The 17613-nt window shown below is 35.7% G+C and overlaps 1 protein-coding gene across 1 annotated transcript in view; it reads left to right on the top strand.

Annotated features, from left to right (window-relative positions):
- LOC120637124 (homocysteine S-methyltransferase-like) overlaps window positions 1–17613 on the top strand; it is a 33518-nt gene that overhangs the window by 12312 nt on the left and 3593 nt on the right. The window contains exons 3-5 of the mRNA XM_039908782.1: window positions 5631–5801; window positions 9469–9569; window positions 16345–16506. Of these exons, the coding sequence (XP_039764716.1) occupies window positions 5631–5801; window positions 9469–9569; window positions 16345–16506 (434 nt within the window). The remainder of the gene's footprint in view (window positions 1–5630; window positions 5802–9468; window positions 9570–16344; window positions 16507–17613) is intronic.

The raw sequence follows: 17613 nt of genomic DNA, 5'->3' as shown, positions 1-17613 counted from the left end.
TCATTAAACACTTTGAAGTACTATTTTGGATGCAAATCTGGTAGTTCGAAGAGCACCTGATTTTTATACAAAAAAAATGAGGTCGTAAATAACTTACTATTGAACTGGCCAAAACATACAAACCTAACATCTAAAGTTAAAATATATAAAACTGGTAATAAACTAAAACATTTCAGAAAAATATGAAAACACCACTATGTTGTATAGAAAAGATAAGTTTTTCTTGGGCGCTCCTTATTCTCAGGACCTCCTTTGCGTGTTTTGTACAAAACACTCCAGGGGCAGGATCGTGTCATACCGCGTGTGACGAGGGGCTGCAAGAGTCAGATGTAGGTTAACTTTTCTACAGCAAGTACTTACAACGGTTGCATAAACCGTAGAATAATAATTCCTCGTTTAGTAAAAATTACTCTTTTTTTACAATACAGAATAAACATGTTTTTATTTACCATCTATCTATACATTTGAATACAAGTTTTATTGATTTGAGTTGTGTGTGATTTTACTTTTTTAATCCAAGCTAATTTTTGAAATGGCTTAACAAGTCTTGATGGAACTTTTCGGCTCTATACGGGGGATTTTACACATTTAAAAATCTTTGTAATGCATGCATTTATAACCAATTCTTCCTTATTCTTTTAATTAATAATGCTTAAAGAGGTATTTTAATCAACACTATCCAGATTTTAATTCCTTAATTTCTAAATAAAAAGCATAGGACTTTTAATTCAATATTCTAACCCTCGTTTTACCCATGTACCCATAGATTTCAAAGGAAATCCGCTTTGAATTTTTTTCTTAGTTTTCTCAAAAAAAACCAACCAATGCATTCGAAAAACACTTTTCATAAATAAAGTCTCAGACTTTCAACCCTCATTTAATCCCTTTTGCAGTAGATTTCAGGCGTACAAAGTAGACAACGTCACGCCTTGTGTAATATTCTACTTACCTGTGAAAGTTCTAACAAATCAGCCATTTCGGAGCTTAGCTGTAACAAACAAACGGACAAAGATTAAAAAAACTGATTTAATGTTTACTTACCGACGCATTTATGAAGGAACTGTGATTGTGACATTACACACAGACACTTTAACATAAATTATTTGTATTGTGAAATATTTTGATGAAAATGATAAAAGAAACGGTAGGTATATAAATCTCATATCCACTGTCTCGAAGTTTCCGTGAATGTCTTCTAATTTGGTTACTCCCATTCAGCGAGGCTTCTGAAGTACAAAGTAATTGCGTTGTTCTCTGCTACAAAGGCGCTATGCGAATGAATATCTAGACACATTACACGGGGCTGACTGCTAAATACGTACATACAAGTGCTCTGTCGGTATACGGCAGATACATACATGCATGGCTGTTTTGACGAATTACACGTTAGGTCGCTTTTAGCTCGTCATTTCCTTGCATCTGAGAGCGAGAGTGCGACCTCGTCTCGTGTCATCGTCCTATGAAAGCGCTTTTCTTCGCCACAAAACGGACCGTTTCTTTTCATAAGGAAAAACTGAAAAGTGTCTGCAAGCAAATAACTCCCTGGAGGCGAAAAGCCTACTGCCTTGCTTTACCGCCCGACTATGACGCTGAATGATACGAATACTTGAATATAAAAAAGCGATCTCAGTTCAGCTCGTAGGTTTTGGCTTGATGTAGGTACTAACCACAGAATTTAAAACATTCGGAAACCGTGTAAACTACTAATATTAAAGCATCGAAAAACACTCCACTTTAGAATGGTTTCTCGAACAAACGGTTAGTCACTTCCATAATGTTCCAAACGTTCGCCATAAAATGGGGAAAAGTTTGTGAACTAGCAACATTCCGCTGGTGTAAAATGTGATGTGCGCGGGGCGTTTTCACTGTTTTTGGACACAATACACTGCATACAATAATGGCTGAATGAGGATTCTGTGTGTTCTTAATTCAATGGAACCAACTAGCTGAATTTACTTCTACTGCAGTGCGAGTATCGTGTATAATAAAGGAGACAAGGGATTTGTTGGCATTTTACGTGTGGGTGAATGTTAGTAGAGCTTTTTGTGACAGAGCTCATCTGAGAAAGTGCTATCGCCATGCTTATTTCTGCCGCTAAATACATTGTAAGGAGTCGGTGCTGGTGTGATTACAGGCTTAACTTCTTCGGCTCAGGTTGGTCAAAACAGGCCGGCTCTTTTTAGTTTGTAGGACGTGTAACTTACATGCTCTGCAAAGAGTTGCTCTGTTTTCCACTTAACAACAAGATGACCAGTGCTTTTAATTATCTATATATATAAAAATGTTATGTTGGTTTGTGTACGCTTCAAAAACTTAAAAAGTTCTGCACCGATCTACCTGAAATTTTAGAATGATAGAATAACCGCATCTAGGATTCTTATTTTCATCAGTCAGTATATTTGCATCAGTCACATATCCCCGAGTCTTTATATCTACGCAGACAGTGGAAAAATAAAAAATATTGTATATCCACAAATATTGCAAAAATAAACTTATATGTAACGTATTCTTATTTTTGTTTGTCATTTCTAACCCATTCTATAAAAATGTGCCACAGCGAAGCGTGGCAGGGTACAACTAGTTACTGTATAAAAAGGTTCCTTTACCCCTCAAGTATTCTTGTGATTTCTTAATAGAAACATTCACATGTATCGGATTAATGTGCTAATTTCATTGTCAGAACAGTGTAGTAGGTAGGTAGGTATGCACCAATAGAAATAAATAAAACTGATACATTTTTCTTTGATTCCGAAATAACAGACTCCTCTTAAGATCATACGATCATAATATTTTCATTATCATGATAGCTTAAACTGAGTTAAACCTTATGGTTTAACCCAAAAACACCTTTACATTTTTTATCTGTTGCACACCTTTCTGTATGTTTTTGTAGAAATCAATTAAGGATATGGGTCCATGGGTACCCCTAACAGGCTTACCCCTTAAAAGGTTAGCCCCCTACCATCTTAACTACATCACCACTTACCAGATGAGATTGCAGTCCAGTGTTGACTTGTACAGCTATCTTTAGCCGCACTGATATTGGAGGGGACTTTCACAGACAGGAGAGGAGTTTAGTTAGCTCGTATAGGCTGTTTTACCTCTCTAGGTAAAAACCAAACCAAGTCTGTCAACAAGTTTCAAGAGTCACAGAATTGTTTTGAAATAACGTGAAATAAAGGCAAGAAGAAAAGATGTGTATAGAATGTCACGAAAATTGTACCTTTCAGAAAATATACGCAGCCAATGTAGCTGGCAACCAGTGGCGTGCACTGGGTTTCTTACCAGGGTATGCATACACCAGTAAAATTGCATAAAACGGCACAAATTCTCCTCCTATACGAGTTATATATCAATGTTAGGGTATGCAGTGATTTTGTGCATGTATGGAGTGCACGCCACTGCTGGCAACAGCTACTTTTAAATATGCTTTTAAAAATAACGTAGTATTATGGGCAGAAGTATTAAGCTCATAAGCTATTTAATTATATGATTTCTGCTATGTACGCTGCCAAGAAAGTGCGCCATTGTTTATAGTTCGTGGATTTACGTTTAAATGCCTTCCATTTGCATAGTAGAGGAGACAGAAGGCGCGGCTACACGGCCGCGTTTCATAGCACGAGTAGGTGATCGTCGGTGCTTGAGCGCGGAATACATGACGGCGGAGTCATTAATCACCATGTCTCCCTAATACGATTTCATTCGGATCCCGCCTTCTGTTTATTACATAATTAATTTCTTCGACCCAACAAATATTCGTTTTCTCAGAACCGGTTGTTATTGAACTTGGGGATCATGTTGCGTTAGCGGTACGAAGTTTTAATGAATTGTTTATGGCTCTAGCTCACCCTTCTCTTTGTTAACAATGGTAACTCATATTAGGAACTTTAACCATATTTAAGGAATTTGATACATGTTAATTTGTAGTGAAGTTTTAGTGAACTTTCAGCTGTAATCAAAGTAAAAGTCAAACAGTGGCGTGCGCTTCATACCTGCAAATAAGCACTGCCTACCATTAAATTGATATATAACTCATATAGAAGGAGCATTTTTGCCGTTTTATGCCATTTTCCTGTTCTATGCATACCCTGTTAAGAAACCCAGTGCACGCTACTGAAGTCAAATATTTCTTTAATATAATAGGCACATCGATGGCAATTTGATGCGTTGATTACATACAAAATGTGTAAGTACATAGTAGTGAGGACGATAACTACATTCGTAAACTTAAAACTAAAGCTGCGAGGTTTAAAACGCACCCTGGTCTAAGAAGTCCACAACAACGTTAAACAGGTGTAATTTTTGTTATCACCGTCTCACTTGTTATTTATAATTATCTTAGAAGCAACCTGGTTAGAGCAATAGTTCATACCCAAGCATTTTTATCGTTAACGTTATCCTTTATACGATTCCTTTATAAGACGTTTCTAAAAGTTTTCGCCTTATACCAGTAATTTATTGTAAAATTGTATACAATTTCCTTTAAATGAATTGCTTATTTTGTGTAGTCTATCTAACTATTACACTGTATTTAGTATTGCACTGCAAGCCAGTGACGCTTGTGCAAGACGCGTGCCAGTGACTTTGATTTCAGGTTATACGTTTTGCAAGACAGCGGTATTTTTTAGGTTACCCAACTCGCAAGACGCAGACTTTTGTGGGAGTCTATCTGAGCGAGAACTATTTCTCTCCGAATATTTTTTTACAGAAATTGCATAAGTGTAGTGAACAATAAGTGCAGTGCCGGGTTAACCACGTAGCAAGAGTAGCAATTGCTACGGGCCACGCGCGGAAGAGGGAACCGCATATTAAACACCACTCATCTCTGACTGACTGACTGACTGACTGACTGACTGACTGACTGACTGACTGACTGACTGACCGACCGACCGACCGACCGACCGACCGACCGACCGACCGACCGTCCGACCGACCGACCGACCGACTGACTGACCGACCGACCGACAGGCCGACCGTCCGACCGACCGACCGACCGACTGACCGACCGACCGACCGACAGGCCAACCGACCGACCGACCGACCGACTGACTGACTGACTGACTGACTGACTGACTGACTGACCGACTGACTGACTGAGAGACACGCACACGCACTCGCACTCGCACTCTCAAAGCGCCCACGCCCATGCACACAGACATCGCCTATAGTAATTTACTACACTATTAAGTACCCACAAAATTGTTACCAATAGATAGCAAATATGTATTGTATCTAAGATAAGAATTTAAGATACTTGTATAGGTATTTAAGATACGTATTCAGTATTTAATTGTATTTTTACTACTTTATACTTAAGTACCCATAGCAGATCAAGGGCTTTTTTAAAGAATTTGATACGGGCCTCGCGCTTGCTTATTCAGGCACTCGGTAAGTGGAAAACCATCGCCTATAAACCGAGCAATGCTTCGCAGGGAATGCAAGGAGCACCTCCTGCAACGTGACGCCCTGGTTCATCAACCTGAGGAGTAGCCTCCAATAATTCGATTTGAACAGTGGTTTCTGGTCTCAGGTTTTTGGATTATTGTCTCTTCCTCCTCTTAACTCCTCTTCCTAGTAGATGTATTATGGTATTCTACGCGGATAACCGCTAGTCTTACTCAATTTTGCAGCTGGCGCTCATCTAATCATCACAAACACCTATCAAGCTTCGGTTGGCGGGTTCGTGGAGCACTTGGACATGACCCCTGAGCAAAGTTATGATCTCATCATGCGCGCAGTGGACCTGGCAAAACAAGCGAGAACCTTATACCTCGAAGAATATGAGGACTACATACAAAATGGTAATCATATGTCTTTTTATTCTCTTAATAATTTAGCCTACAGCTACACTCTAAATCAAAACCAAATGAAAAAGCGTCTACCTAAAAAGGAAAAGGATGTACCTACCATCTAGTATTATTATATACATATTATTATTATACCATCTAGTATATCTAGGATCTATCATCAATTGAATAAAAAAAAAATATTCATACTTATCCTATATGTTCTTACTTACCTACTTGTATAATTTTTACCTATATTCGGCCAATGCGCAAATCCTTGACAAAATTGAGAACGGTAGAAGCTCTAATCATGGAGTGGTAATATACGCAGAGCACTATATATAACACACTATATATAGGAAAGTACCAGTGGACTGTTCCCGAGTGATTTAAATAATTATCTTTAACTACTTAGGGCATAACATCAATACTGGTGCTGGCAAAATCTTGCATTGAAATAACTCTAATCTCGAAATCAGACATAGGATAAGTAAGTAGGTAGGTTTTAAAAAAAAATGAAAAACCGCTTCGTTATTTTCTATAAATCTAAGTAAACGAGATCAATGTTTCTATGGACGAGTTAATCAGAGACTAAAACGTATAACGTGCTTGGTTTTAAATTTCGAACGAAGTATTGTGCTATTAATAAGGCTATTGAGTTTCTCGATATAATAAATAATATGGTCCAAAATAACCTGCGGTGTCAACATAGCCACGGTTTGTGTCCCTGGGGGGACGGGCGCAAGCACGCATTAATTACACTTGCCAAGGCTTACAATATTTAGAGGGAGAATGTTAAAGCATAGAAAATGAAGTGTTGAAAACATTAACCCGGGAACCGTAAGTGTTAGATAACAACAGTTTTATAAAAACTCGTGACCCGTGTTTCTCTCTTTTTCAACTATTCTCGAGATTAATGCTTATAAGTAAGAAATTATATTTTTAATTTAATGAAGTAATCGTTTATTAAACAAAAAAAGGTACATCATTTGACACTTCTGTTCGGGTGAAATGAAACAAAAAAAAAGTATTACCATGTGAACACATCTGTCTCTAAGCTAGGAGCTATATGTATTATAGGCGACAGCGGCCTCCTTTATAAGATGGCACATATATTTATAGACTAACAAAAAAACAGTTTCAAAAGTTGTGTGTGTGAGTGCGCGTGTGAGTAACTGTGTGTGTTTGTGTGCGCGCGCGCGTGTGTGTGTGTGTGTGTGTTTGTGTGTGTGTGTGTGGCTAGTCTTATTTATTTAATCATCATCGCAGTCAGCCTATTTGAAAAAGGACTCCTTAGAAAGCGGGAATTTGTGATTGGACCTGAAGTGCCGCTCTAATGCTGGTTGGCGTCATTATCATAGGATACCCGGGACTTACTTGAATTGAATTGACTTTTGTTTAGAATGGTATACAAATTGGTTATACAGTACGATACCAAAATAAGACTAGCCACGGGCGAACTTGTACGGGTGAACTCCCTTATCGACAAAGCCGTCTCGCAAAGCAATTTAGCGTTCAGGTACTATCCTGTGGGAGCTGATTAGGGATTATGGTTTTAATATTACTACGATACCCCTAACAAATTAGCCTGCTACCATCCTCGACTGCATCTTCACGAACCACCAGACGAGATTGCAGTCAAGGGCTAAATTGTAGTAAAAAAAGGACTTGGCTAATGAGCAAATATATTGCTATATTGATACTTGAAGAGAATACTGTAAGTACCTACCCCTTTTGAAGCATATTGCTCCCACACAGGACTGTGAAATTTTGCTTAAATAAAATTTATATTGAGAAGGAATACAGAAAGCAAAATTTTAAATATAATCGAATTTCGACTACTGAGCGATCCCACTGTACCAATAATAACGTCATTGATTGCTCTTTTTCACTGGGCCTGAAAACCATGAAAGCCTACATCGAACTGCCCCGGGGATAGCCGAGACTGGCCGAACAGCTCGGCAACGGGGTCGTCCGGGTTGGTGTTGTTAAACCGAACACGAATTGAATTGATTGTGGATTCTGTGTATTTACAACGTACACGTAAAGCTCTAGTTTCTTGATTTTTTACATGAAGCTACTAATAACCAGAAAACATAGTAAGTTTAAGGTAAGGACGTTTATAGAATATAAAAGCTCAACATTTTAGAGTTCGTACCTACGTTAAAGCGAAAGAAAAAAAATTGCGATTTGTTTACCTTTTTATCTATAGCTAGGGAAATATAACCCTTTATTTTTGTATATATGGCGATGCTTCGTAATGTCATACCTACACTCCTTATTTACATACACCTATTATCAGAGCATGTTATTCACGATGATATTGTTTTAAATAAAAAATAATATAAGATTTGTTGTTTTTGTGCCTTACTAATATTTTTAATGCAAAAGTTTGTCTTTGCTTTACGCCCTAAGTAAGCAAGTCCACATGATTTTTGGCATAGGTTAGTTGAAAGGATGGATAGTAACATAAGTTTTATCCCTAGAAAACAAACGGTTTATTTGTACTATAATAAAAATATATACGGATAGTTTAATACAAATAAAAATAACAAAAAAAAATATATTTAACCCTAGAAAACTAGTGAATGGCTGAGTACAGGCGTCCTCTCTTGTAGGAGACAGGGATTAAGAGCCCGGACTCTTCAAGCTCCAAAGTGGGTTTACGCGCGTACACCATTCATCATATGTTATAGTAATAATATTGAGTATTGACGTCTTAAAGTGCTCACGCCAAATTCAGCATTATCAACAGATACTGGGAATTTCTAGAAAGAAAATTCTAAAGTATTTGACCCGTCCCGGAAAACGAACCCAAGACTCAAACTTGCTAACAGTAAAGTCTAATTCTCCTAAGGATGCACCGGTTTCGGGGCGAAACGTGCCTAGATCGTTGCCGAAGATCTGTTTGGTGTGGTCTCCAGCCGGTGTGTTTGTATACTCGTTGTGCATACACTATTGAGTCAAAGTTAATACATCGTTTTTATTTCCTCATTGCTATAAATTATGAATTATTTTACGAGATTTATTGTTGCCCGGCTTGCGTTAAGCCGGGCTTTTCGGCTTGTATGGTAGTACCGCCACTGGGTGTGGAGTATAAAGGTTGAAGAAATTATCATATACCTAGATTCTCCTGCTTTTCGCTTATGTTGTGGCCTGTTGGGAGACATCGGGCGTTTCAATTTACCACCTTACCGACCAAAAGTTCTAAACGTACCGCCACTACGATAACAAATTAAACGACACGTAATAAAACTGGGTGAATACTATATAAACCTTCTTTGCGTGAAAAACTTGGCACTTTATGAAGCTAGTCGACATGTCATCATATCGACCAATTACCGGCCCACTACCGAGCAAGGGTCTCCTACAATGAGAAGGGGTTAAGGCTGTAGTCCACCATGCTGGCCCAGTACAGATTGGTGGACTCCACACACCTTTGAGAACATTATGTATAACCCTCAGAACCCTAAGGCATGCTGGTTTCCTCACGATGTTTTCCTTCATCGTCGAAACAATTGAAATTTTTTATTAATTAAAAACGCACATAATTTAGAATAGTTAGAGGTGCGTGCTGGGATTCAAACTCGGACCCCGAAAGTGAATTCGAGCTCCTACCCACCGCGCAATCGCCGCTTCACAGTCATGTACTGGAATTTAATCGTCTGTTTATGTCACGCAGATCTCATCCCACTAGTGGTTGGAGCGGTGGGACCATATGGTGCTCATCTGCACGACGGGTCAGAATACGATGGCAGCTACGCGGATACCACATCTGTTCAGGTATGATCACGGCTTTAGCCTAATCCCGATTGACAAGTAATACAATGTTAAGCACTATATACGACTAGGTATAGCTTATTGCGTTAGGTCAGGAAATAATTATGTAATTTATATGTAATTTAACGGTACACTTTTACATAGATAGTTAAATATATCTTTCAATGTCGGAAAGAATATAGCTAACTGTGCATGTGTGTGGGTGTGGGTGAATTTGGTACTTTTCTTGTTTGTCTGATACCGTTTTCCTACGTTGCATCTGTAGCTATATTCTTTTACGCCTTTTTGTTGCCTTGAAGACATAGTTATGTAGTGATACCGCCCCTAAATTGTACCCTCTATCATTGCATATAGATGTATATCTACCTATATATATATATCACGACTTATACAAATATATATATAAAATATTACTAGAAGTCGCTTTATGTTTTCTTATTTTCTGTTATATTTTGTTTTTTTCTGCTTTGTTAGTTTTTCTTAAACCTTTAAGACCAATAGCATGTATTTTTCCATTATATTTACCAAAGAGCAGGAGAAAGTAAATGGGAGTTGAAGTCCATGGGTTATTAAATTTTTTTAATAAATATCACGCCAAATCCCCAAAAATATATAAACCTGGATTACGTTTTCCGTTTAGAATATTAACGCCTTATAGGGTTCTCCAATACTTTTACGACTATCAAGGTAAGTCTTTATTTTCCCATAATAAATAAAAATAATATCTTAAATTCCTAAAGGATAAAAGATTTGCTATGTGCATGTAGCTAGTTTATTTTCTGGTGATAATTAATAGATTGATCATTTTAGATTGCATAATTATGCAATCTAAGATGATCAATCTATCAATCAAAAATACTTTATTTCACACAAGAAATAAATAAAAGAGAACAAAGGTACCGGTCATTTAAATTTGTGTAACAAAGGCGGCCTTATCACTTTTGTGATTTCTTCCATGCAACCATTATGAGGAATTGACTCACATATGAATCCTTAAAGCAGTGCGCAAAACTCTAAGAATATACATACATATTAATAATTACATAAACAGTACATATATAAAAATTAAATCAAATAAACTATTTGGTAAAATAAATAATACTAAAACTATATATATAATAATGTTAACGGTACAGAAAGTAAATGTGGATTATAATAATCATACTTACAGTGTTAGATAATAATTCTTTAGACGACTCTTAACAATATTATGTGAGTAGCGGGCTAACCGGTTAGGGGTATGGCAGTCATATTCAACTCATAGTTAGGTACCGACTCATAACACTCATAATGAGTGTCTACGCGGCATCGAACCGGAATCCTAAATCGATTGGTGGCGCTTTGTCGTTAGGGAACTAGCCCCGGCACAGCAGACCTGGGAAATACAGAAATAATAAATTCCTCTTTTGCCCCCACAGGGGATCATAAAGCGCAGCTCCTCTTTATAAGCTCTCAGTGCTCATCACTGCACCAGAGAGGTTTTCTATTATAATAAGGCAAAATAGTTTGTTTTTGTTTAAAAGCGTTAATGTGAGGAGCTGCCATTCCTTTTTTAAAAAATATTTATTGTGTAGTCTATTGAAGAAGGCTTCAATGTTACCTACATAAAATAACACTACATCCTGGAGAAGTAGCCATAAAACGTGATGCAATCCATACCTTTCATAGATGCAATAATGAATAACCATAATAATTGATACACTCACGTTTAGGTAAAACGAATTTAAAGTCATTACAATGAGTGAGGTGATTTGTTGAAGTGAAAACTTCTTTCTTATGAGTTCATCTTATGGATTCCCATTACCGATGGCTTCGACATGCTCTTGTATAATCATAACTAGCTGACCCGTGCAACTTCGTTTGCACCAAATCGGTCATTATCGGAAAACACGAATAACATGACATTTTCTAAAAATTAATCCTAGCTTGATCGATTTATCGCCCCCGAAACCTCCTGTGTATTAAATTTTATGAAAATCGTTGGAGCCGATTCCGAGATTCGATATATATATAAATATAGGTACAAGAAATGCTCGTTTAAAGATTTAAATATATGAGTGATGCTCGAGTATGGGGTATTCTGGAAAAATTAGCTTTGTATATTTTTGCCTCCATGTATTGCAACAGAGTGAAATAGGCGGGCTAAGCATATTATAAAATATCGCAGGAGAGAATACTGAAAGCTACAGCTGCAGAAATCAGTATTCATTATTCAGAAGAATACACCACGTTTGTTGTGCTTATGTTATACCTGCCTAATAGTTTGCAAATAGCACGAACAACGGTTTACACATTAGAAATTATGTTTAATTATAAATTAACCTCGTTGCGAATCAGGTCTTTGTCTATTTCTATTTCCACCTGGCTAGATTTTAAGCGGTCGACCGATCGATTATGTATTAAAGCTTTTCCTGCATCTATTGGCGGAGGCTATAAAATTGTAATTTGAATTTTTATTGTTCTCAGTCAATTTTCTTTTCTGAGACTCTTTCTTCCACGGGCTCGTACCTACGTGGAACAAGCTTTTTATTTTTCATAAACTTTTCTAGTATTAAAAGGTTTAATGTCTATTAGAAAATTCCGATTAGTTTTGCAGTTGGCTTGGATTACTGAAAAAGTTATTTGCAATCACCTTGGGTGCAAATCACTTTTTACGACTTAAAACGCTAGGGTGTCTGTGTTACTTATAGGTAAAAGTAGGTAATTCTACTGAGATATTCAGAGAATAAGATAGGTAACATCTGAGACATTTCTTTTGAAATACTACGACGAATTTCTCGTTCAAACTGAGGTAGATACTTACATTATAAACTAACTGTTGCTGTTTTTTTTTAAGTCGTTAAAGAATTCGTTTTCCCGGGATAAAAAGTTAGGTCGGAGATTTAACATGAACTAAAAAAAAGAAATCTTTCACAGCCATATTAGTGTTAAAAGTTTTAAATCATCATATTATTAAGTTGCATTTAATGTAGGTACTATTAAATTGACTGGGCAATATGTTATTAACATTATCAGCAATAACTATACTATAGAAACGTCGCGATGCTTACTTGCTTTTAAAGATATTATCAATGTACGTGTACCTAAATATGAATGTACTTTAGCGGTTATAATAAACGTTGGCATAAACATTGTTATCAAGTTAATTATTATTTATTAGTTTTGTATCAAATTAAAGTTTATGAGTAAACAAATATCTGCTGCTTCGTTTCTAGCACCTTGTGTGTTGTTCTATAAAGAGGCAAAATAGTATATAATTTTGTATATAAGTTTCCAGCCACATATGCATACATAAATATGCATTAAAGAGCTCAAAATCATAAGGCATCTAATTCTGCATGCACTTTTGTTCGTTCGTTGTTATTGCAGTTGAGCGCTATACATACTATGTTTTTTTTTAGATTTATAGTATAATAATCAATTGAATTCGGACAGTAATTATTGTACATTATGTAAATAGATATTTTTAAACATCATTTTATTGATATTGGCGAACACATCGCGCCAATCGATTATCGATCATTCAAGACCAACCCTTTAAATCCATGATACCTATGTTTTAAACAAAATGTACATGGGTATGTACATTTTGTATTTGAGAATTATCCTCTCGGAGCCTCAGCGTCTGTGTGTTTAATGCTTTTGTGACACGTCTGCGAAACGTCCTCAATTTTAATTACAAAAGAAAAATAATAAAAAAACCTTCAGCTAGATGAATTCCAATACAGCGAAGTAAAGGTTAAAAGCGTCGGCTAAATCGTAAAGAGGGTCGTAAAGTTGCCGGCAAATTAAAATTTACATCGGCTATATGAAAACTCCCTTTCCATTTCCATCGTCGTTTTTTCTTCCCCGACAATATTTGAGTGGGGACGGACGCTTAATTAATTAAAGCTAGGACAAATAGATATCAGAAACAAACATACGTACTCACAGTAAAACGTATTTTTACGCTTTGTCATGTTTTTTAATTGTCAGTAAAAGATGGTAGACGTAAATTAAAAACGTGTTTAGAAATGACAATGGTGGACTACGAAACTAACTACGGACATTATTTTATGTCACTGTTACACCAATTGAGGAAATACTCGGCAATCGTTAAAAACCTTTCATTTAACACTATATAAAACGGAGGAATTAAGAGATAGCACCTATTTTTATAATATTTATTATGAAAAAATATCACCTCTTCTAATAATTTAGGGGGAAAATGGTTGGCAAACAACCACTTGGCCAAATAGCATCATGGCTAAAGAATTTACACCAATGGGTAATGGTACGGGTGGGGTACCTACTTGATCTTTTTTCCGTGCAGCTGCGTCCAAAGTATAGTTGCCCTAATTATTGTGCCTTAGCTTCGAAGCATTGCAAGAAGATACATTTTTTTCGGATTCGTGGTTAGGTGGTCCACACATATTCGAAACTGAAAGGAGGGTATCTAAAACCCAAATCTAAAATGCTCACACACCGGTACAATAGTAAATTAGGGAAAATATTTCTTCTAAAAAGAGCGTAGGTACCGAATTATAAGCTATAGACGTCAAAGCCTTCATTAGTGAAGATCTTGACACTTTCAAAATATAATAGTATGCGGTTGGATCTTCGGTGATGAAGATAGGTGCATTTTGCATTTAGTTAATTTTGCAGGTTATACCTATGTTAATTAATGGACAATTTAATGGGGACTTTAAACCATTACTTTACTAGTTATTCGTTTCTAGCTTCCGCTGTTTACTTCACATTAGTTTTCCAATCATACAAAACATGCTAGTGGTAGTTTTCTAATGGATCGATGTCGTCTTATCTCAGAAAATATGTGTCATCTACCAACTTCCTTTCAAGTTGTATGCTTCGAAACTATCTGTAATGAGTATTTAGGAAGGCAAGTTGCGGAACATGAATAAGAGGTGCCCTCGTGCTTTGCCAGATCTCTGATCTCAATCCCTGGCTCAGTCAGATCTTAAACTAATAATTCGGATAGAACCTCAATTCCTGATTTATTCTGCTTTAGCTTTTGCTTTTAATTGAGACGATTGGATATTTTAAATAATATAATAACTAAATATACAAATTCCGTCTTAGTTATAAGCGAAATATTGATAATTATCCAACTTAAAATGTACACAGCTTTAATACTTCGTGATATAATAGCAAACATTTATTAAATTTCAATACAATAAAGCTCCAAATGAATTCGAATTTTAAAATTAACAAGCCACAAATCGGATTTAAGGGTAGGTATGTAATTAATAATCTGCGTTAATGCATTAAACTCGTTCCTTTTATTAATAGCGTTGTCATTTATCTTTGTTTCTACGAGTTAATCCAAGGTGTTGAGAGGTCTTTGTCAATTTGCGACGAAAGTAAAACTTCTGTTTTTATCCTATTGGACCAGTGCAACGAACTTGAAAAATTACAGGGTAATGTTTTTCAGATTTACTCTTATTACGTATCCTCTTTTAGTACCTATCACTAAAACTTAAACGGATTGCCATCTAACCGGCTTAATAGCTGTTATTCGATTGGTAAGCAATACTGTTTTGACGTCATTTTTTATTATGGAAAAGATAAACATTAGTAGTTTTACCAAGTGAGATTTTTCAAAAAAAAGTTAATTCGAATATCTACTGTAATAGTTATTTTGGTAACCACATTCTTCAAAAAAGTTTATATATTTTCTAAATTGTTATTTAATGATGCTTTAAGTTTTAAGTCAGGCAATGGGAATTTAAGTCGTTCCAAATGCGGCTATCTCGGCGCGTTTTCTAAAAACTAGTTAGTGCACCACTTGCCTTGAATTTAGATGAGCTCAATAAATAAAAATCTCTTTTTTCAGGATTTTATCTAGATTTTCTCGGCTTACGTATTCTTTCGTCGTGAATGTTCATATTTTTCAACACTGTTTTAAACCTTGAATAGAACCACGATTTACATATTTTAAACTGTTGGATCTAGGCCCAAAGCCTTGGCTATAGTATTCTAAAGACGTAAAGTAAATAAAAATTCCAAAGCAAATTTGTGTAAAATATTAAGAGAGATATTTTTTTTACTAGAATTTGCTTTTTTTTGCCATGAGATGGCTTAAGTAAAGATTGTCATGTGACCATCGAAGCAACAAAAAATGGGGCTTGAGATATAGGTATACAAGGCTATTAAGAAAATTTTACAGTAGTTAAATTCATGATAATGGAAAGCTTTGTCCCAATTCTTTTTTCAGGTATTTTTAAGGTATACTTTTAGTCAAATAGTTTTCTACCATAAAAAAATACGCGGTGACAACCATAATATCAGCTGGGATTACATTAAAAAAGAGAAAGGTTGAGGAAGAGAGGAATACCTTATATTAAAAAAAACAATACAAACATAATTAAGATATCTTATATCTTTAAACGAGCCATTCGAGATTTTCATGAAATTTAGTATCTATACAGTCATACAGAAATTTAGTATATTTCGGGGGCGATAAATCGATCTAGCTAGGATTCATTTTTAGAAAATGTCATTTTATTCTTCTTTTATCGATTATTTATTATTATTTTATTTATTATTATATATATATATATATATAATTAGAATCTCGGAATCGGCTCTAACGATTTTCATGAAATTTAGTATACAGGTTTCGGGGGCGATAAATTGATCAAGCTAGGATTCATTTATATTGGAATTTCGGAATCATTTATATTGGACCTACGACTATTTTTTTAAGTCGACTTATTCGCGGATGAAATCGCGTAGGTCCGCTAGTTCTTAATTCTGTGAATATCATACTCTATTTCAGACTATGCGGGAATGGCACCAACCACGCATTCAGGCCCTTGTGGAAGCTGGAGTAGATTTATTAGCGCTGGAAACGATACCTTGTCAAGAGGAAGCTGAGATGCTGTGCGATTTGTTAAGGGAATTCCCTAATGTAAAGGCTTGGCTTTCATTTAGTTGTAAGGTGAGTAATGTTTAGATATTAGTCTAATTACAACCCGAATTGGAGCAGCTAGCGTGTAGGGTTTCAATTCTCTCCAATCTCCTCATTTACTCAATGGGGGCCTGTGCCCAGCAATATACGCAGCGTTCAAGGGTAAAGAATTTAGACCCTACATGCTCCAATACGGGTTAAATGGGTTTCAAAACAGCTAACAGCTATTATCACAATGATAGTGATAACGAAATTAACAGGTTTATGAGTAGTGTTATCCTTTCCTTGATTAAATAAATAAATATAATACGACCACACACACATCGCCATCTAGCCCCAAAGTAATGATGAATATTTTTATAAATAATATACCTACATTCTTATAAAATACCTAAAAACTTCCAGACACTGAAAAACATTCATCTTTATCACACAAACATTTTCCAGTTGTGGGAATGGAGCACACGACCTTGGAATTAGAAAGCAGGGTCGGTAAAATGGAATGAGTATTTAGTTATGGTTTATTTTCCCATTCATAGATATGATAAAAACAAAAAAAATCTCTATTGACAAAAAAGGGTCTTTGCATGCTCTTTGGTCCCCACACTAAATATGTTTACAAAGGTGTCTTAGTGTGAAATATATTAGTTAACGTTAGCAATAAGAACTATTTTATTTTTATTGTTTAACATTTTTTTCATCCATTTAAATAGATACATTTTATTAGACTAAAAACTATTGAAAATTATTATGTTACTATTGCTTAACAGCACTTTATTATCTGTTTCTAACCTTTTAGTTTGGTTCGGTATTTTTGAGGCAATCGAATAATATTAATCATAATAATCGGATATTTAATGAAATCACTATTTATATGTTTAGTTTAATTATTTACTGTTATAGCGACAATATGGATATGTAGATAGATTCTAACGACGCAAAGGTGATTCGAACACAGCCGAACATTATAAATACCTAGCTACATAATATTCTTCATCTAGTTCGCTTGCTCACTTCGAAAACTAACAGAAATAGCACACAGAATGTTTCTATTTCGCAAGTGGAAAACGTTGCGACGAGCTACTCGATAAACGAAAAAGAAAATTCAGAAATGTACAAAGGAACTTATTTAACTTA

This window comes from Pararge aegeria, chromosome 3 (genome assembly GCF_905163445.1).
Source record: "Pararge aegeria chromosome 3, ilParAegt1.1, whole genome shotgun sequence".
NCBI classification, from domain to species: domain Eukaryota; kingdom Metazoa; phylum Arthropoda; class Insecta; order Lepidoptera; family Nymphalidae; genus Pararge; species Pararge aegeria.
The sequence above is the reverse complement of the archived record's forward strand: the minus strand, read 5'-3'. Positions and strand labels throughout refer to the sequence as shown.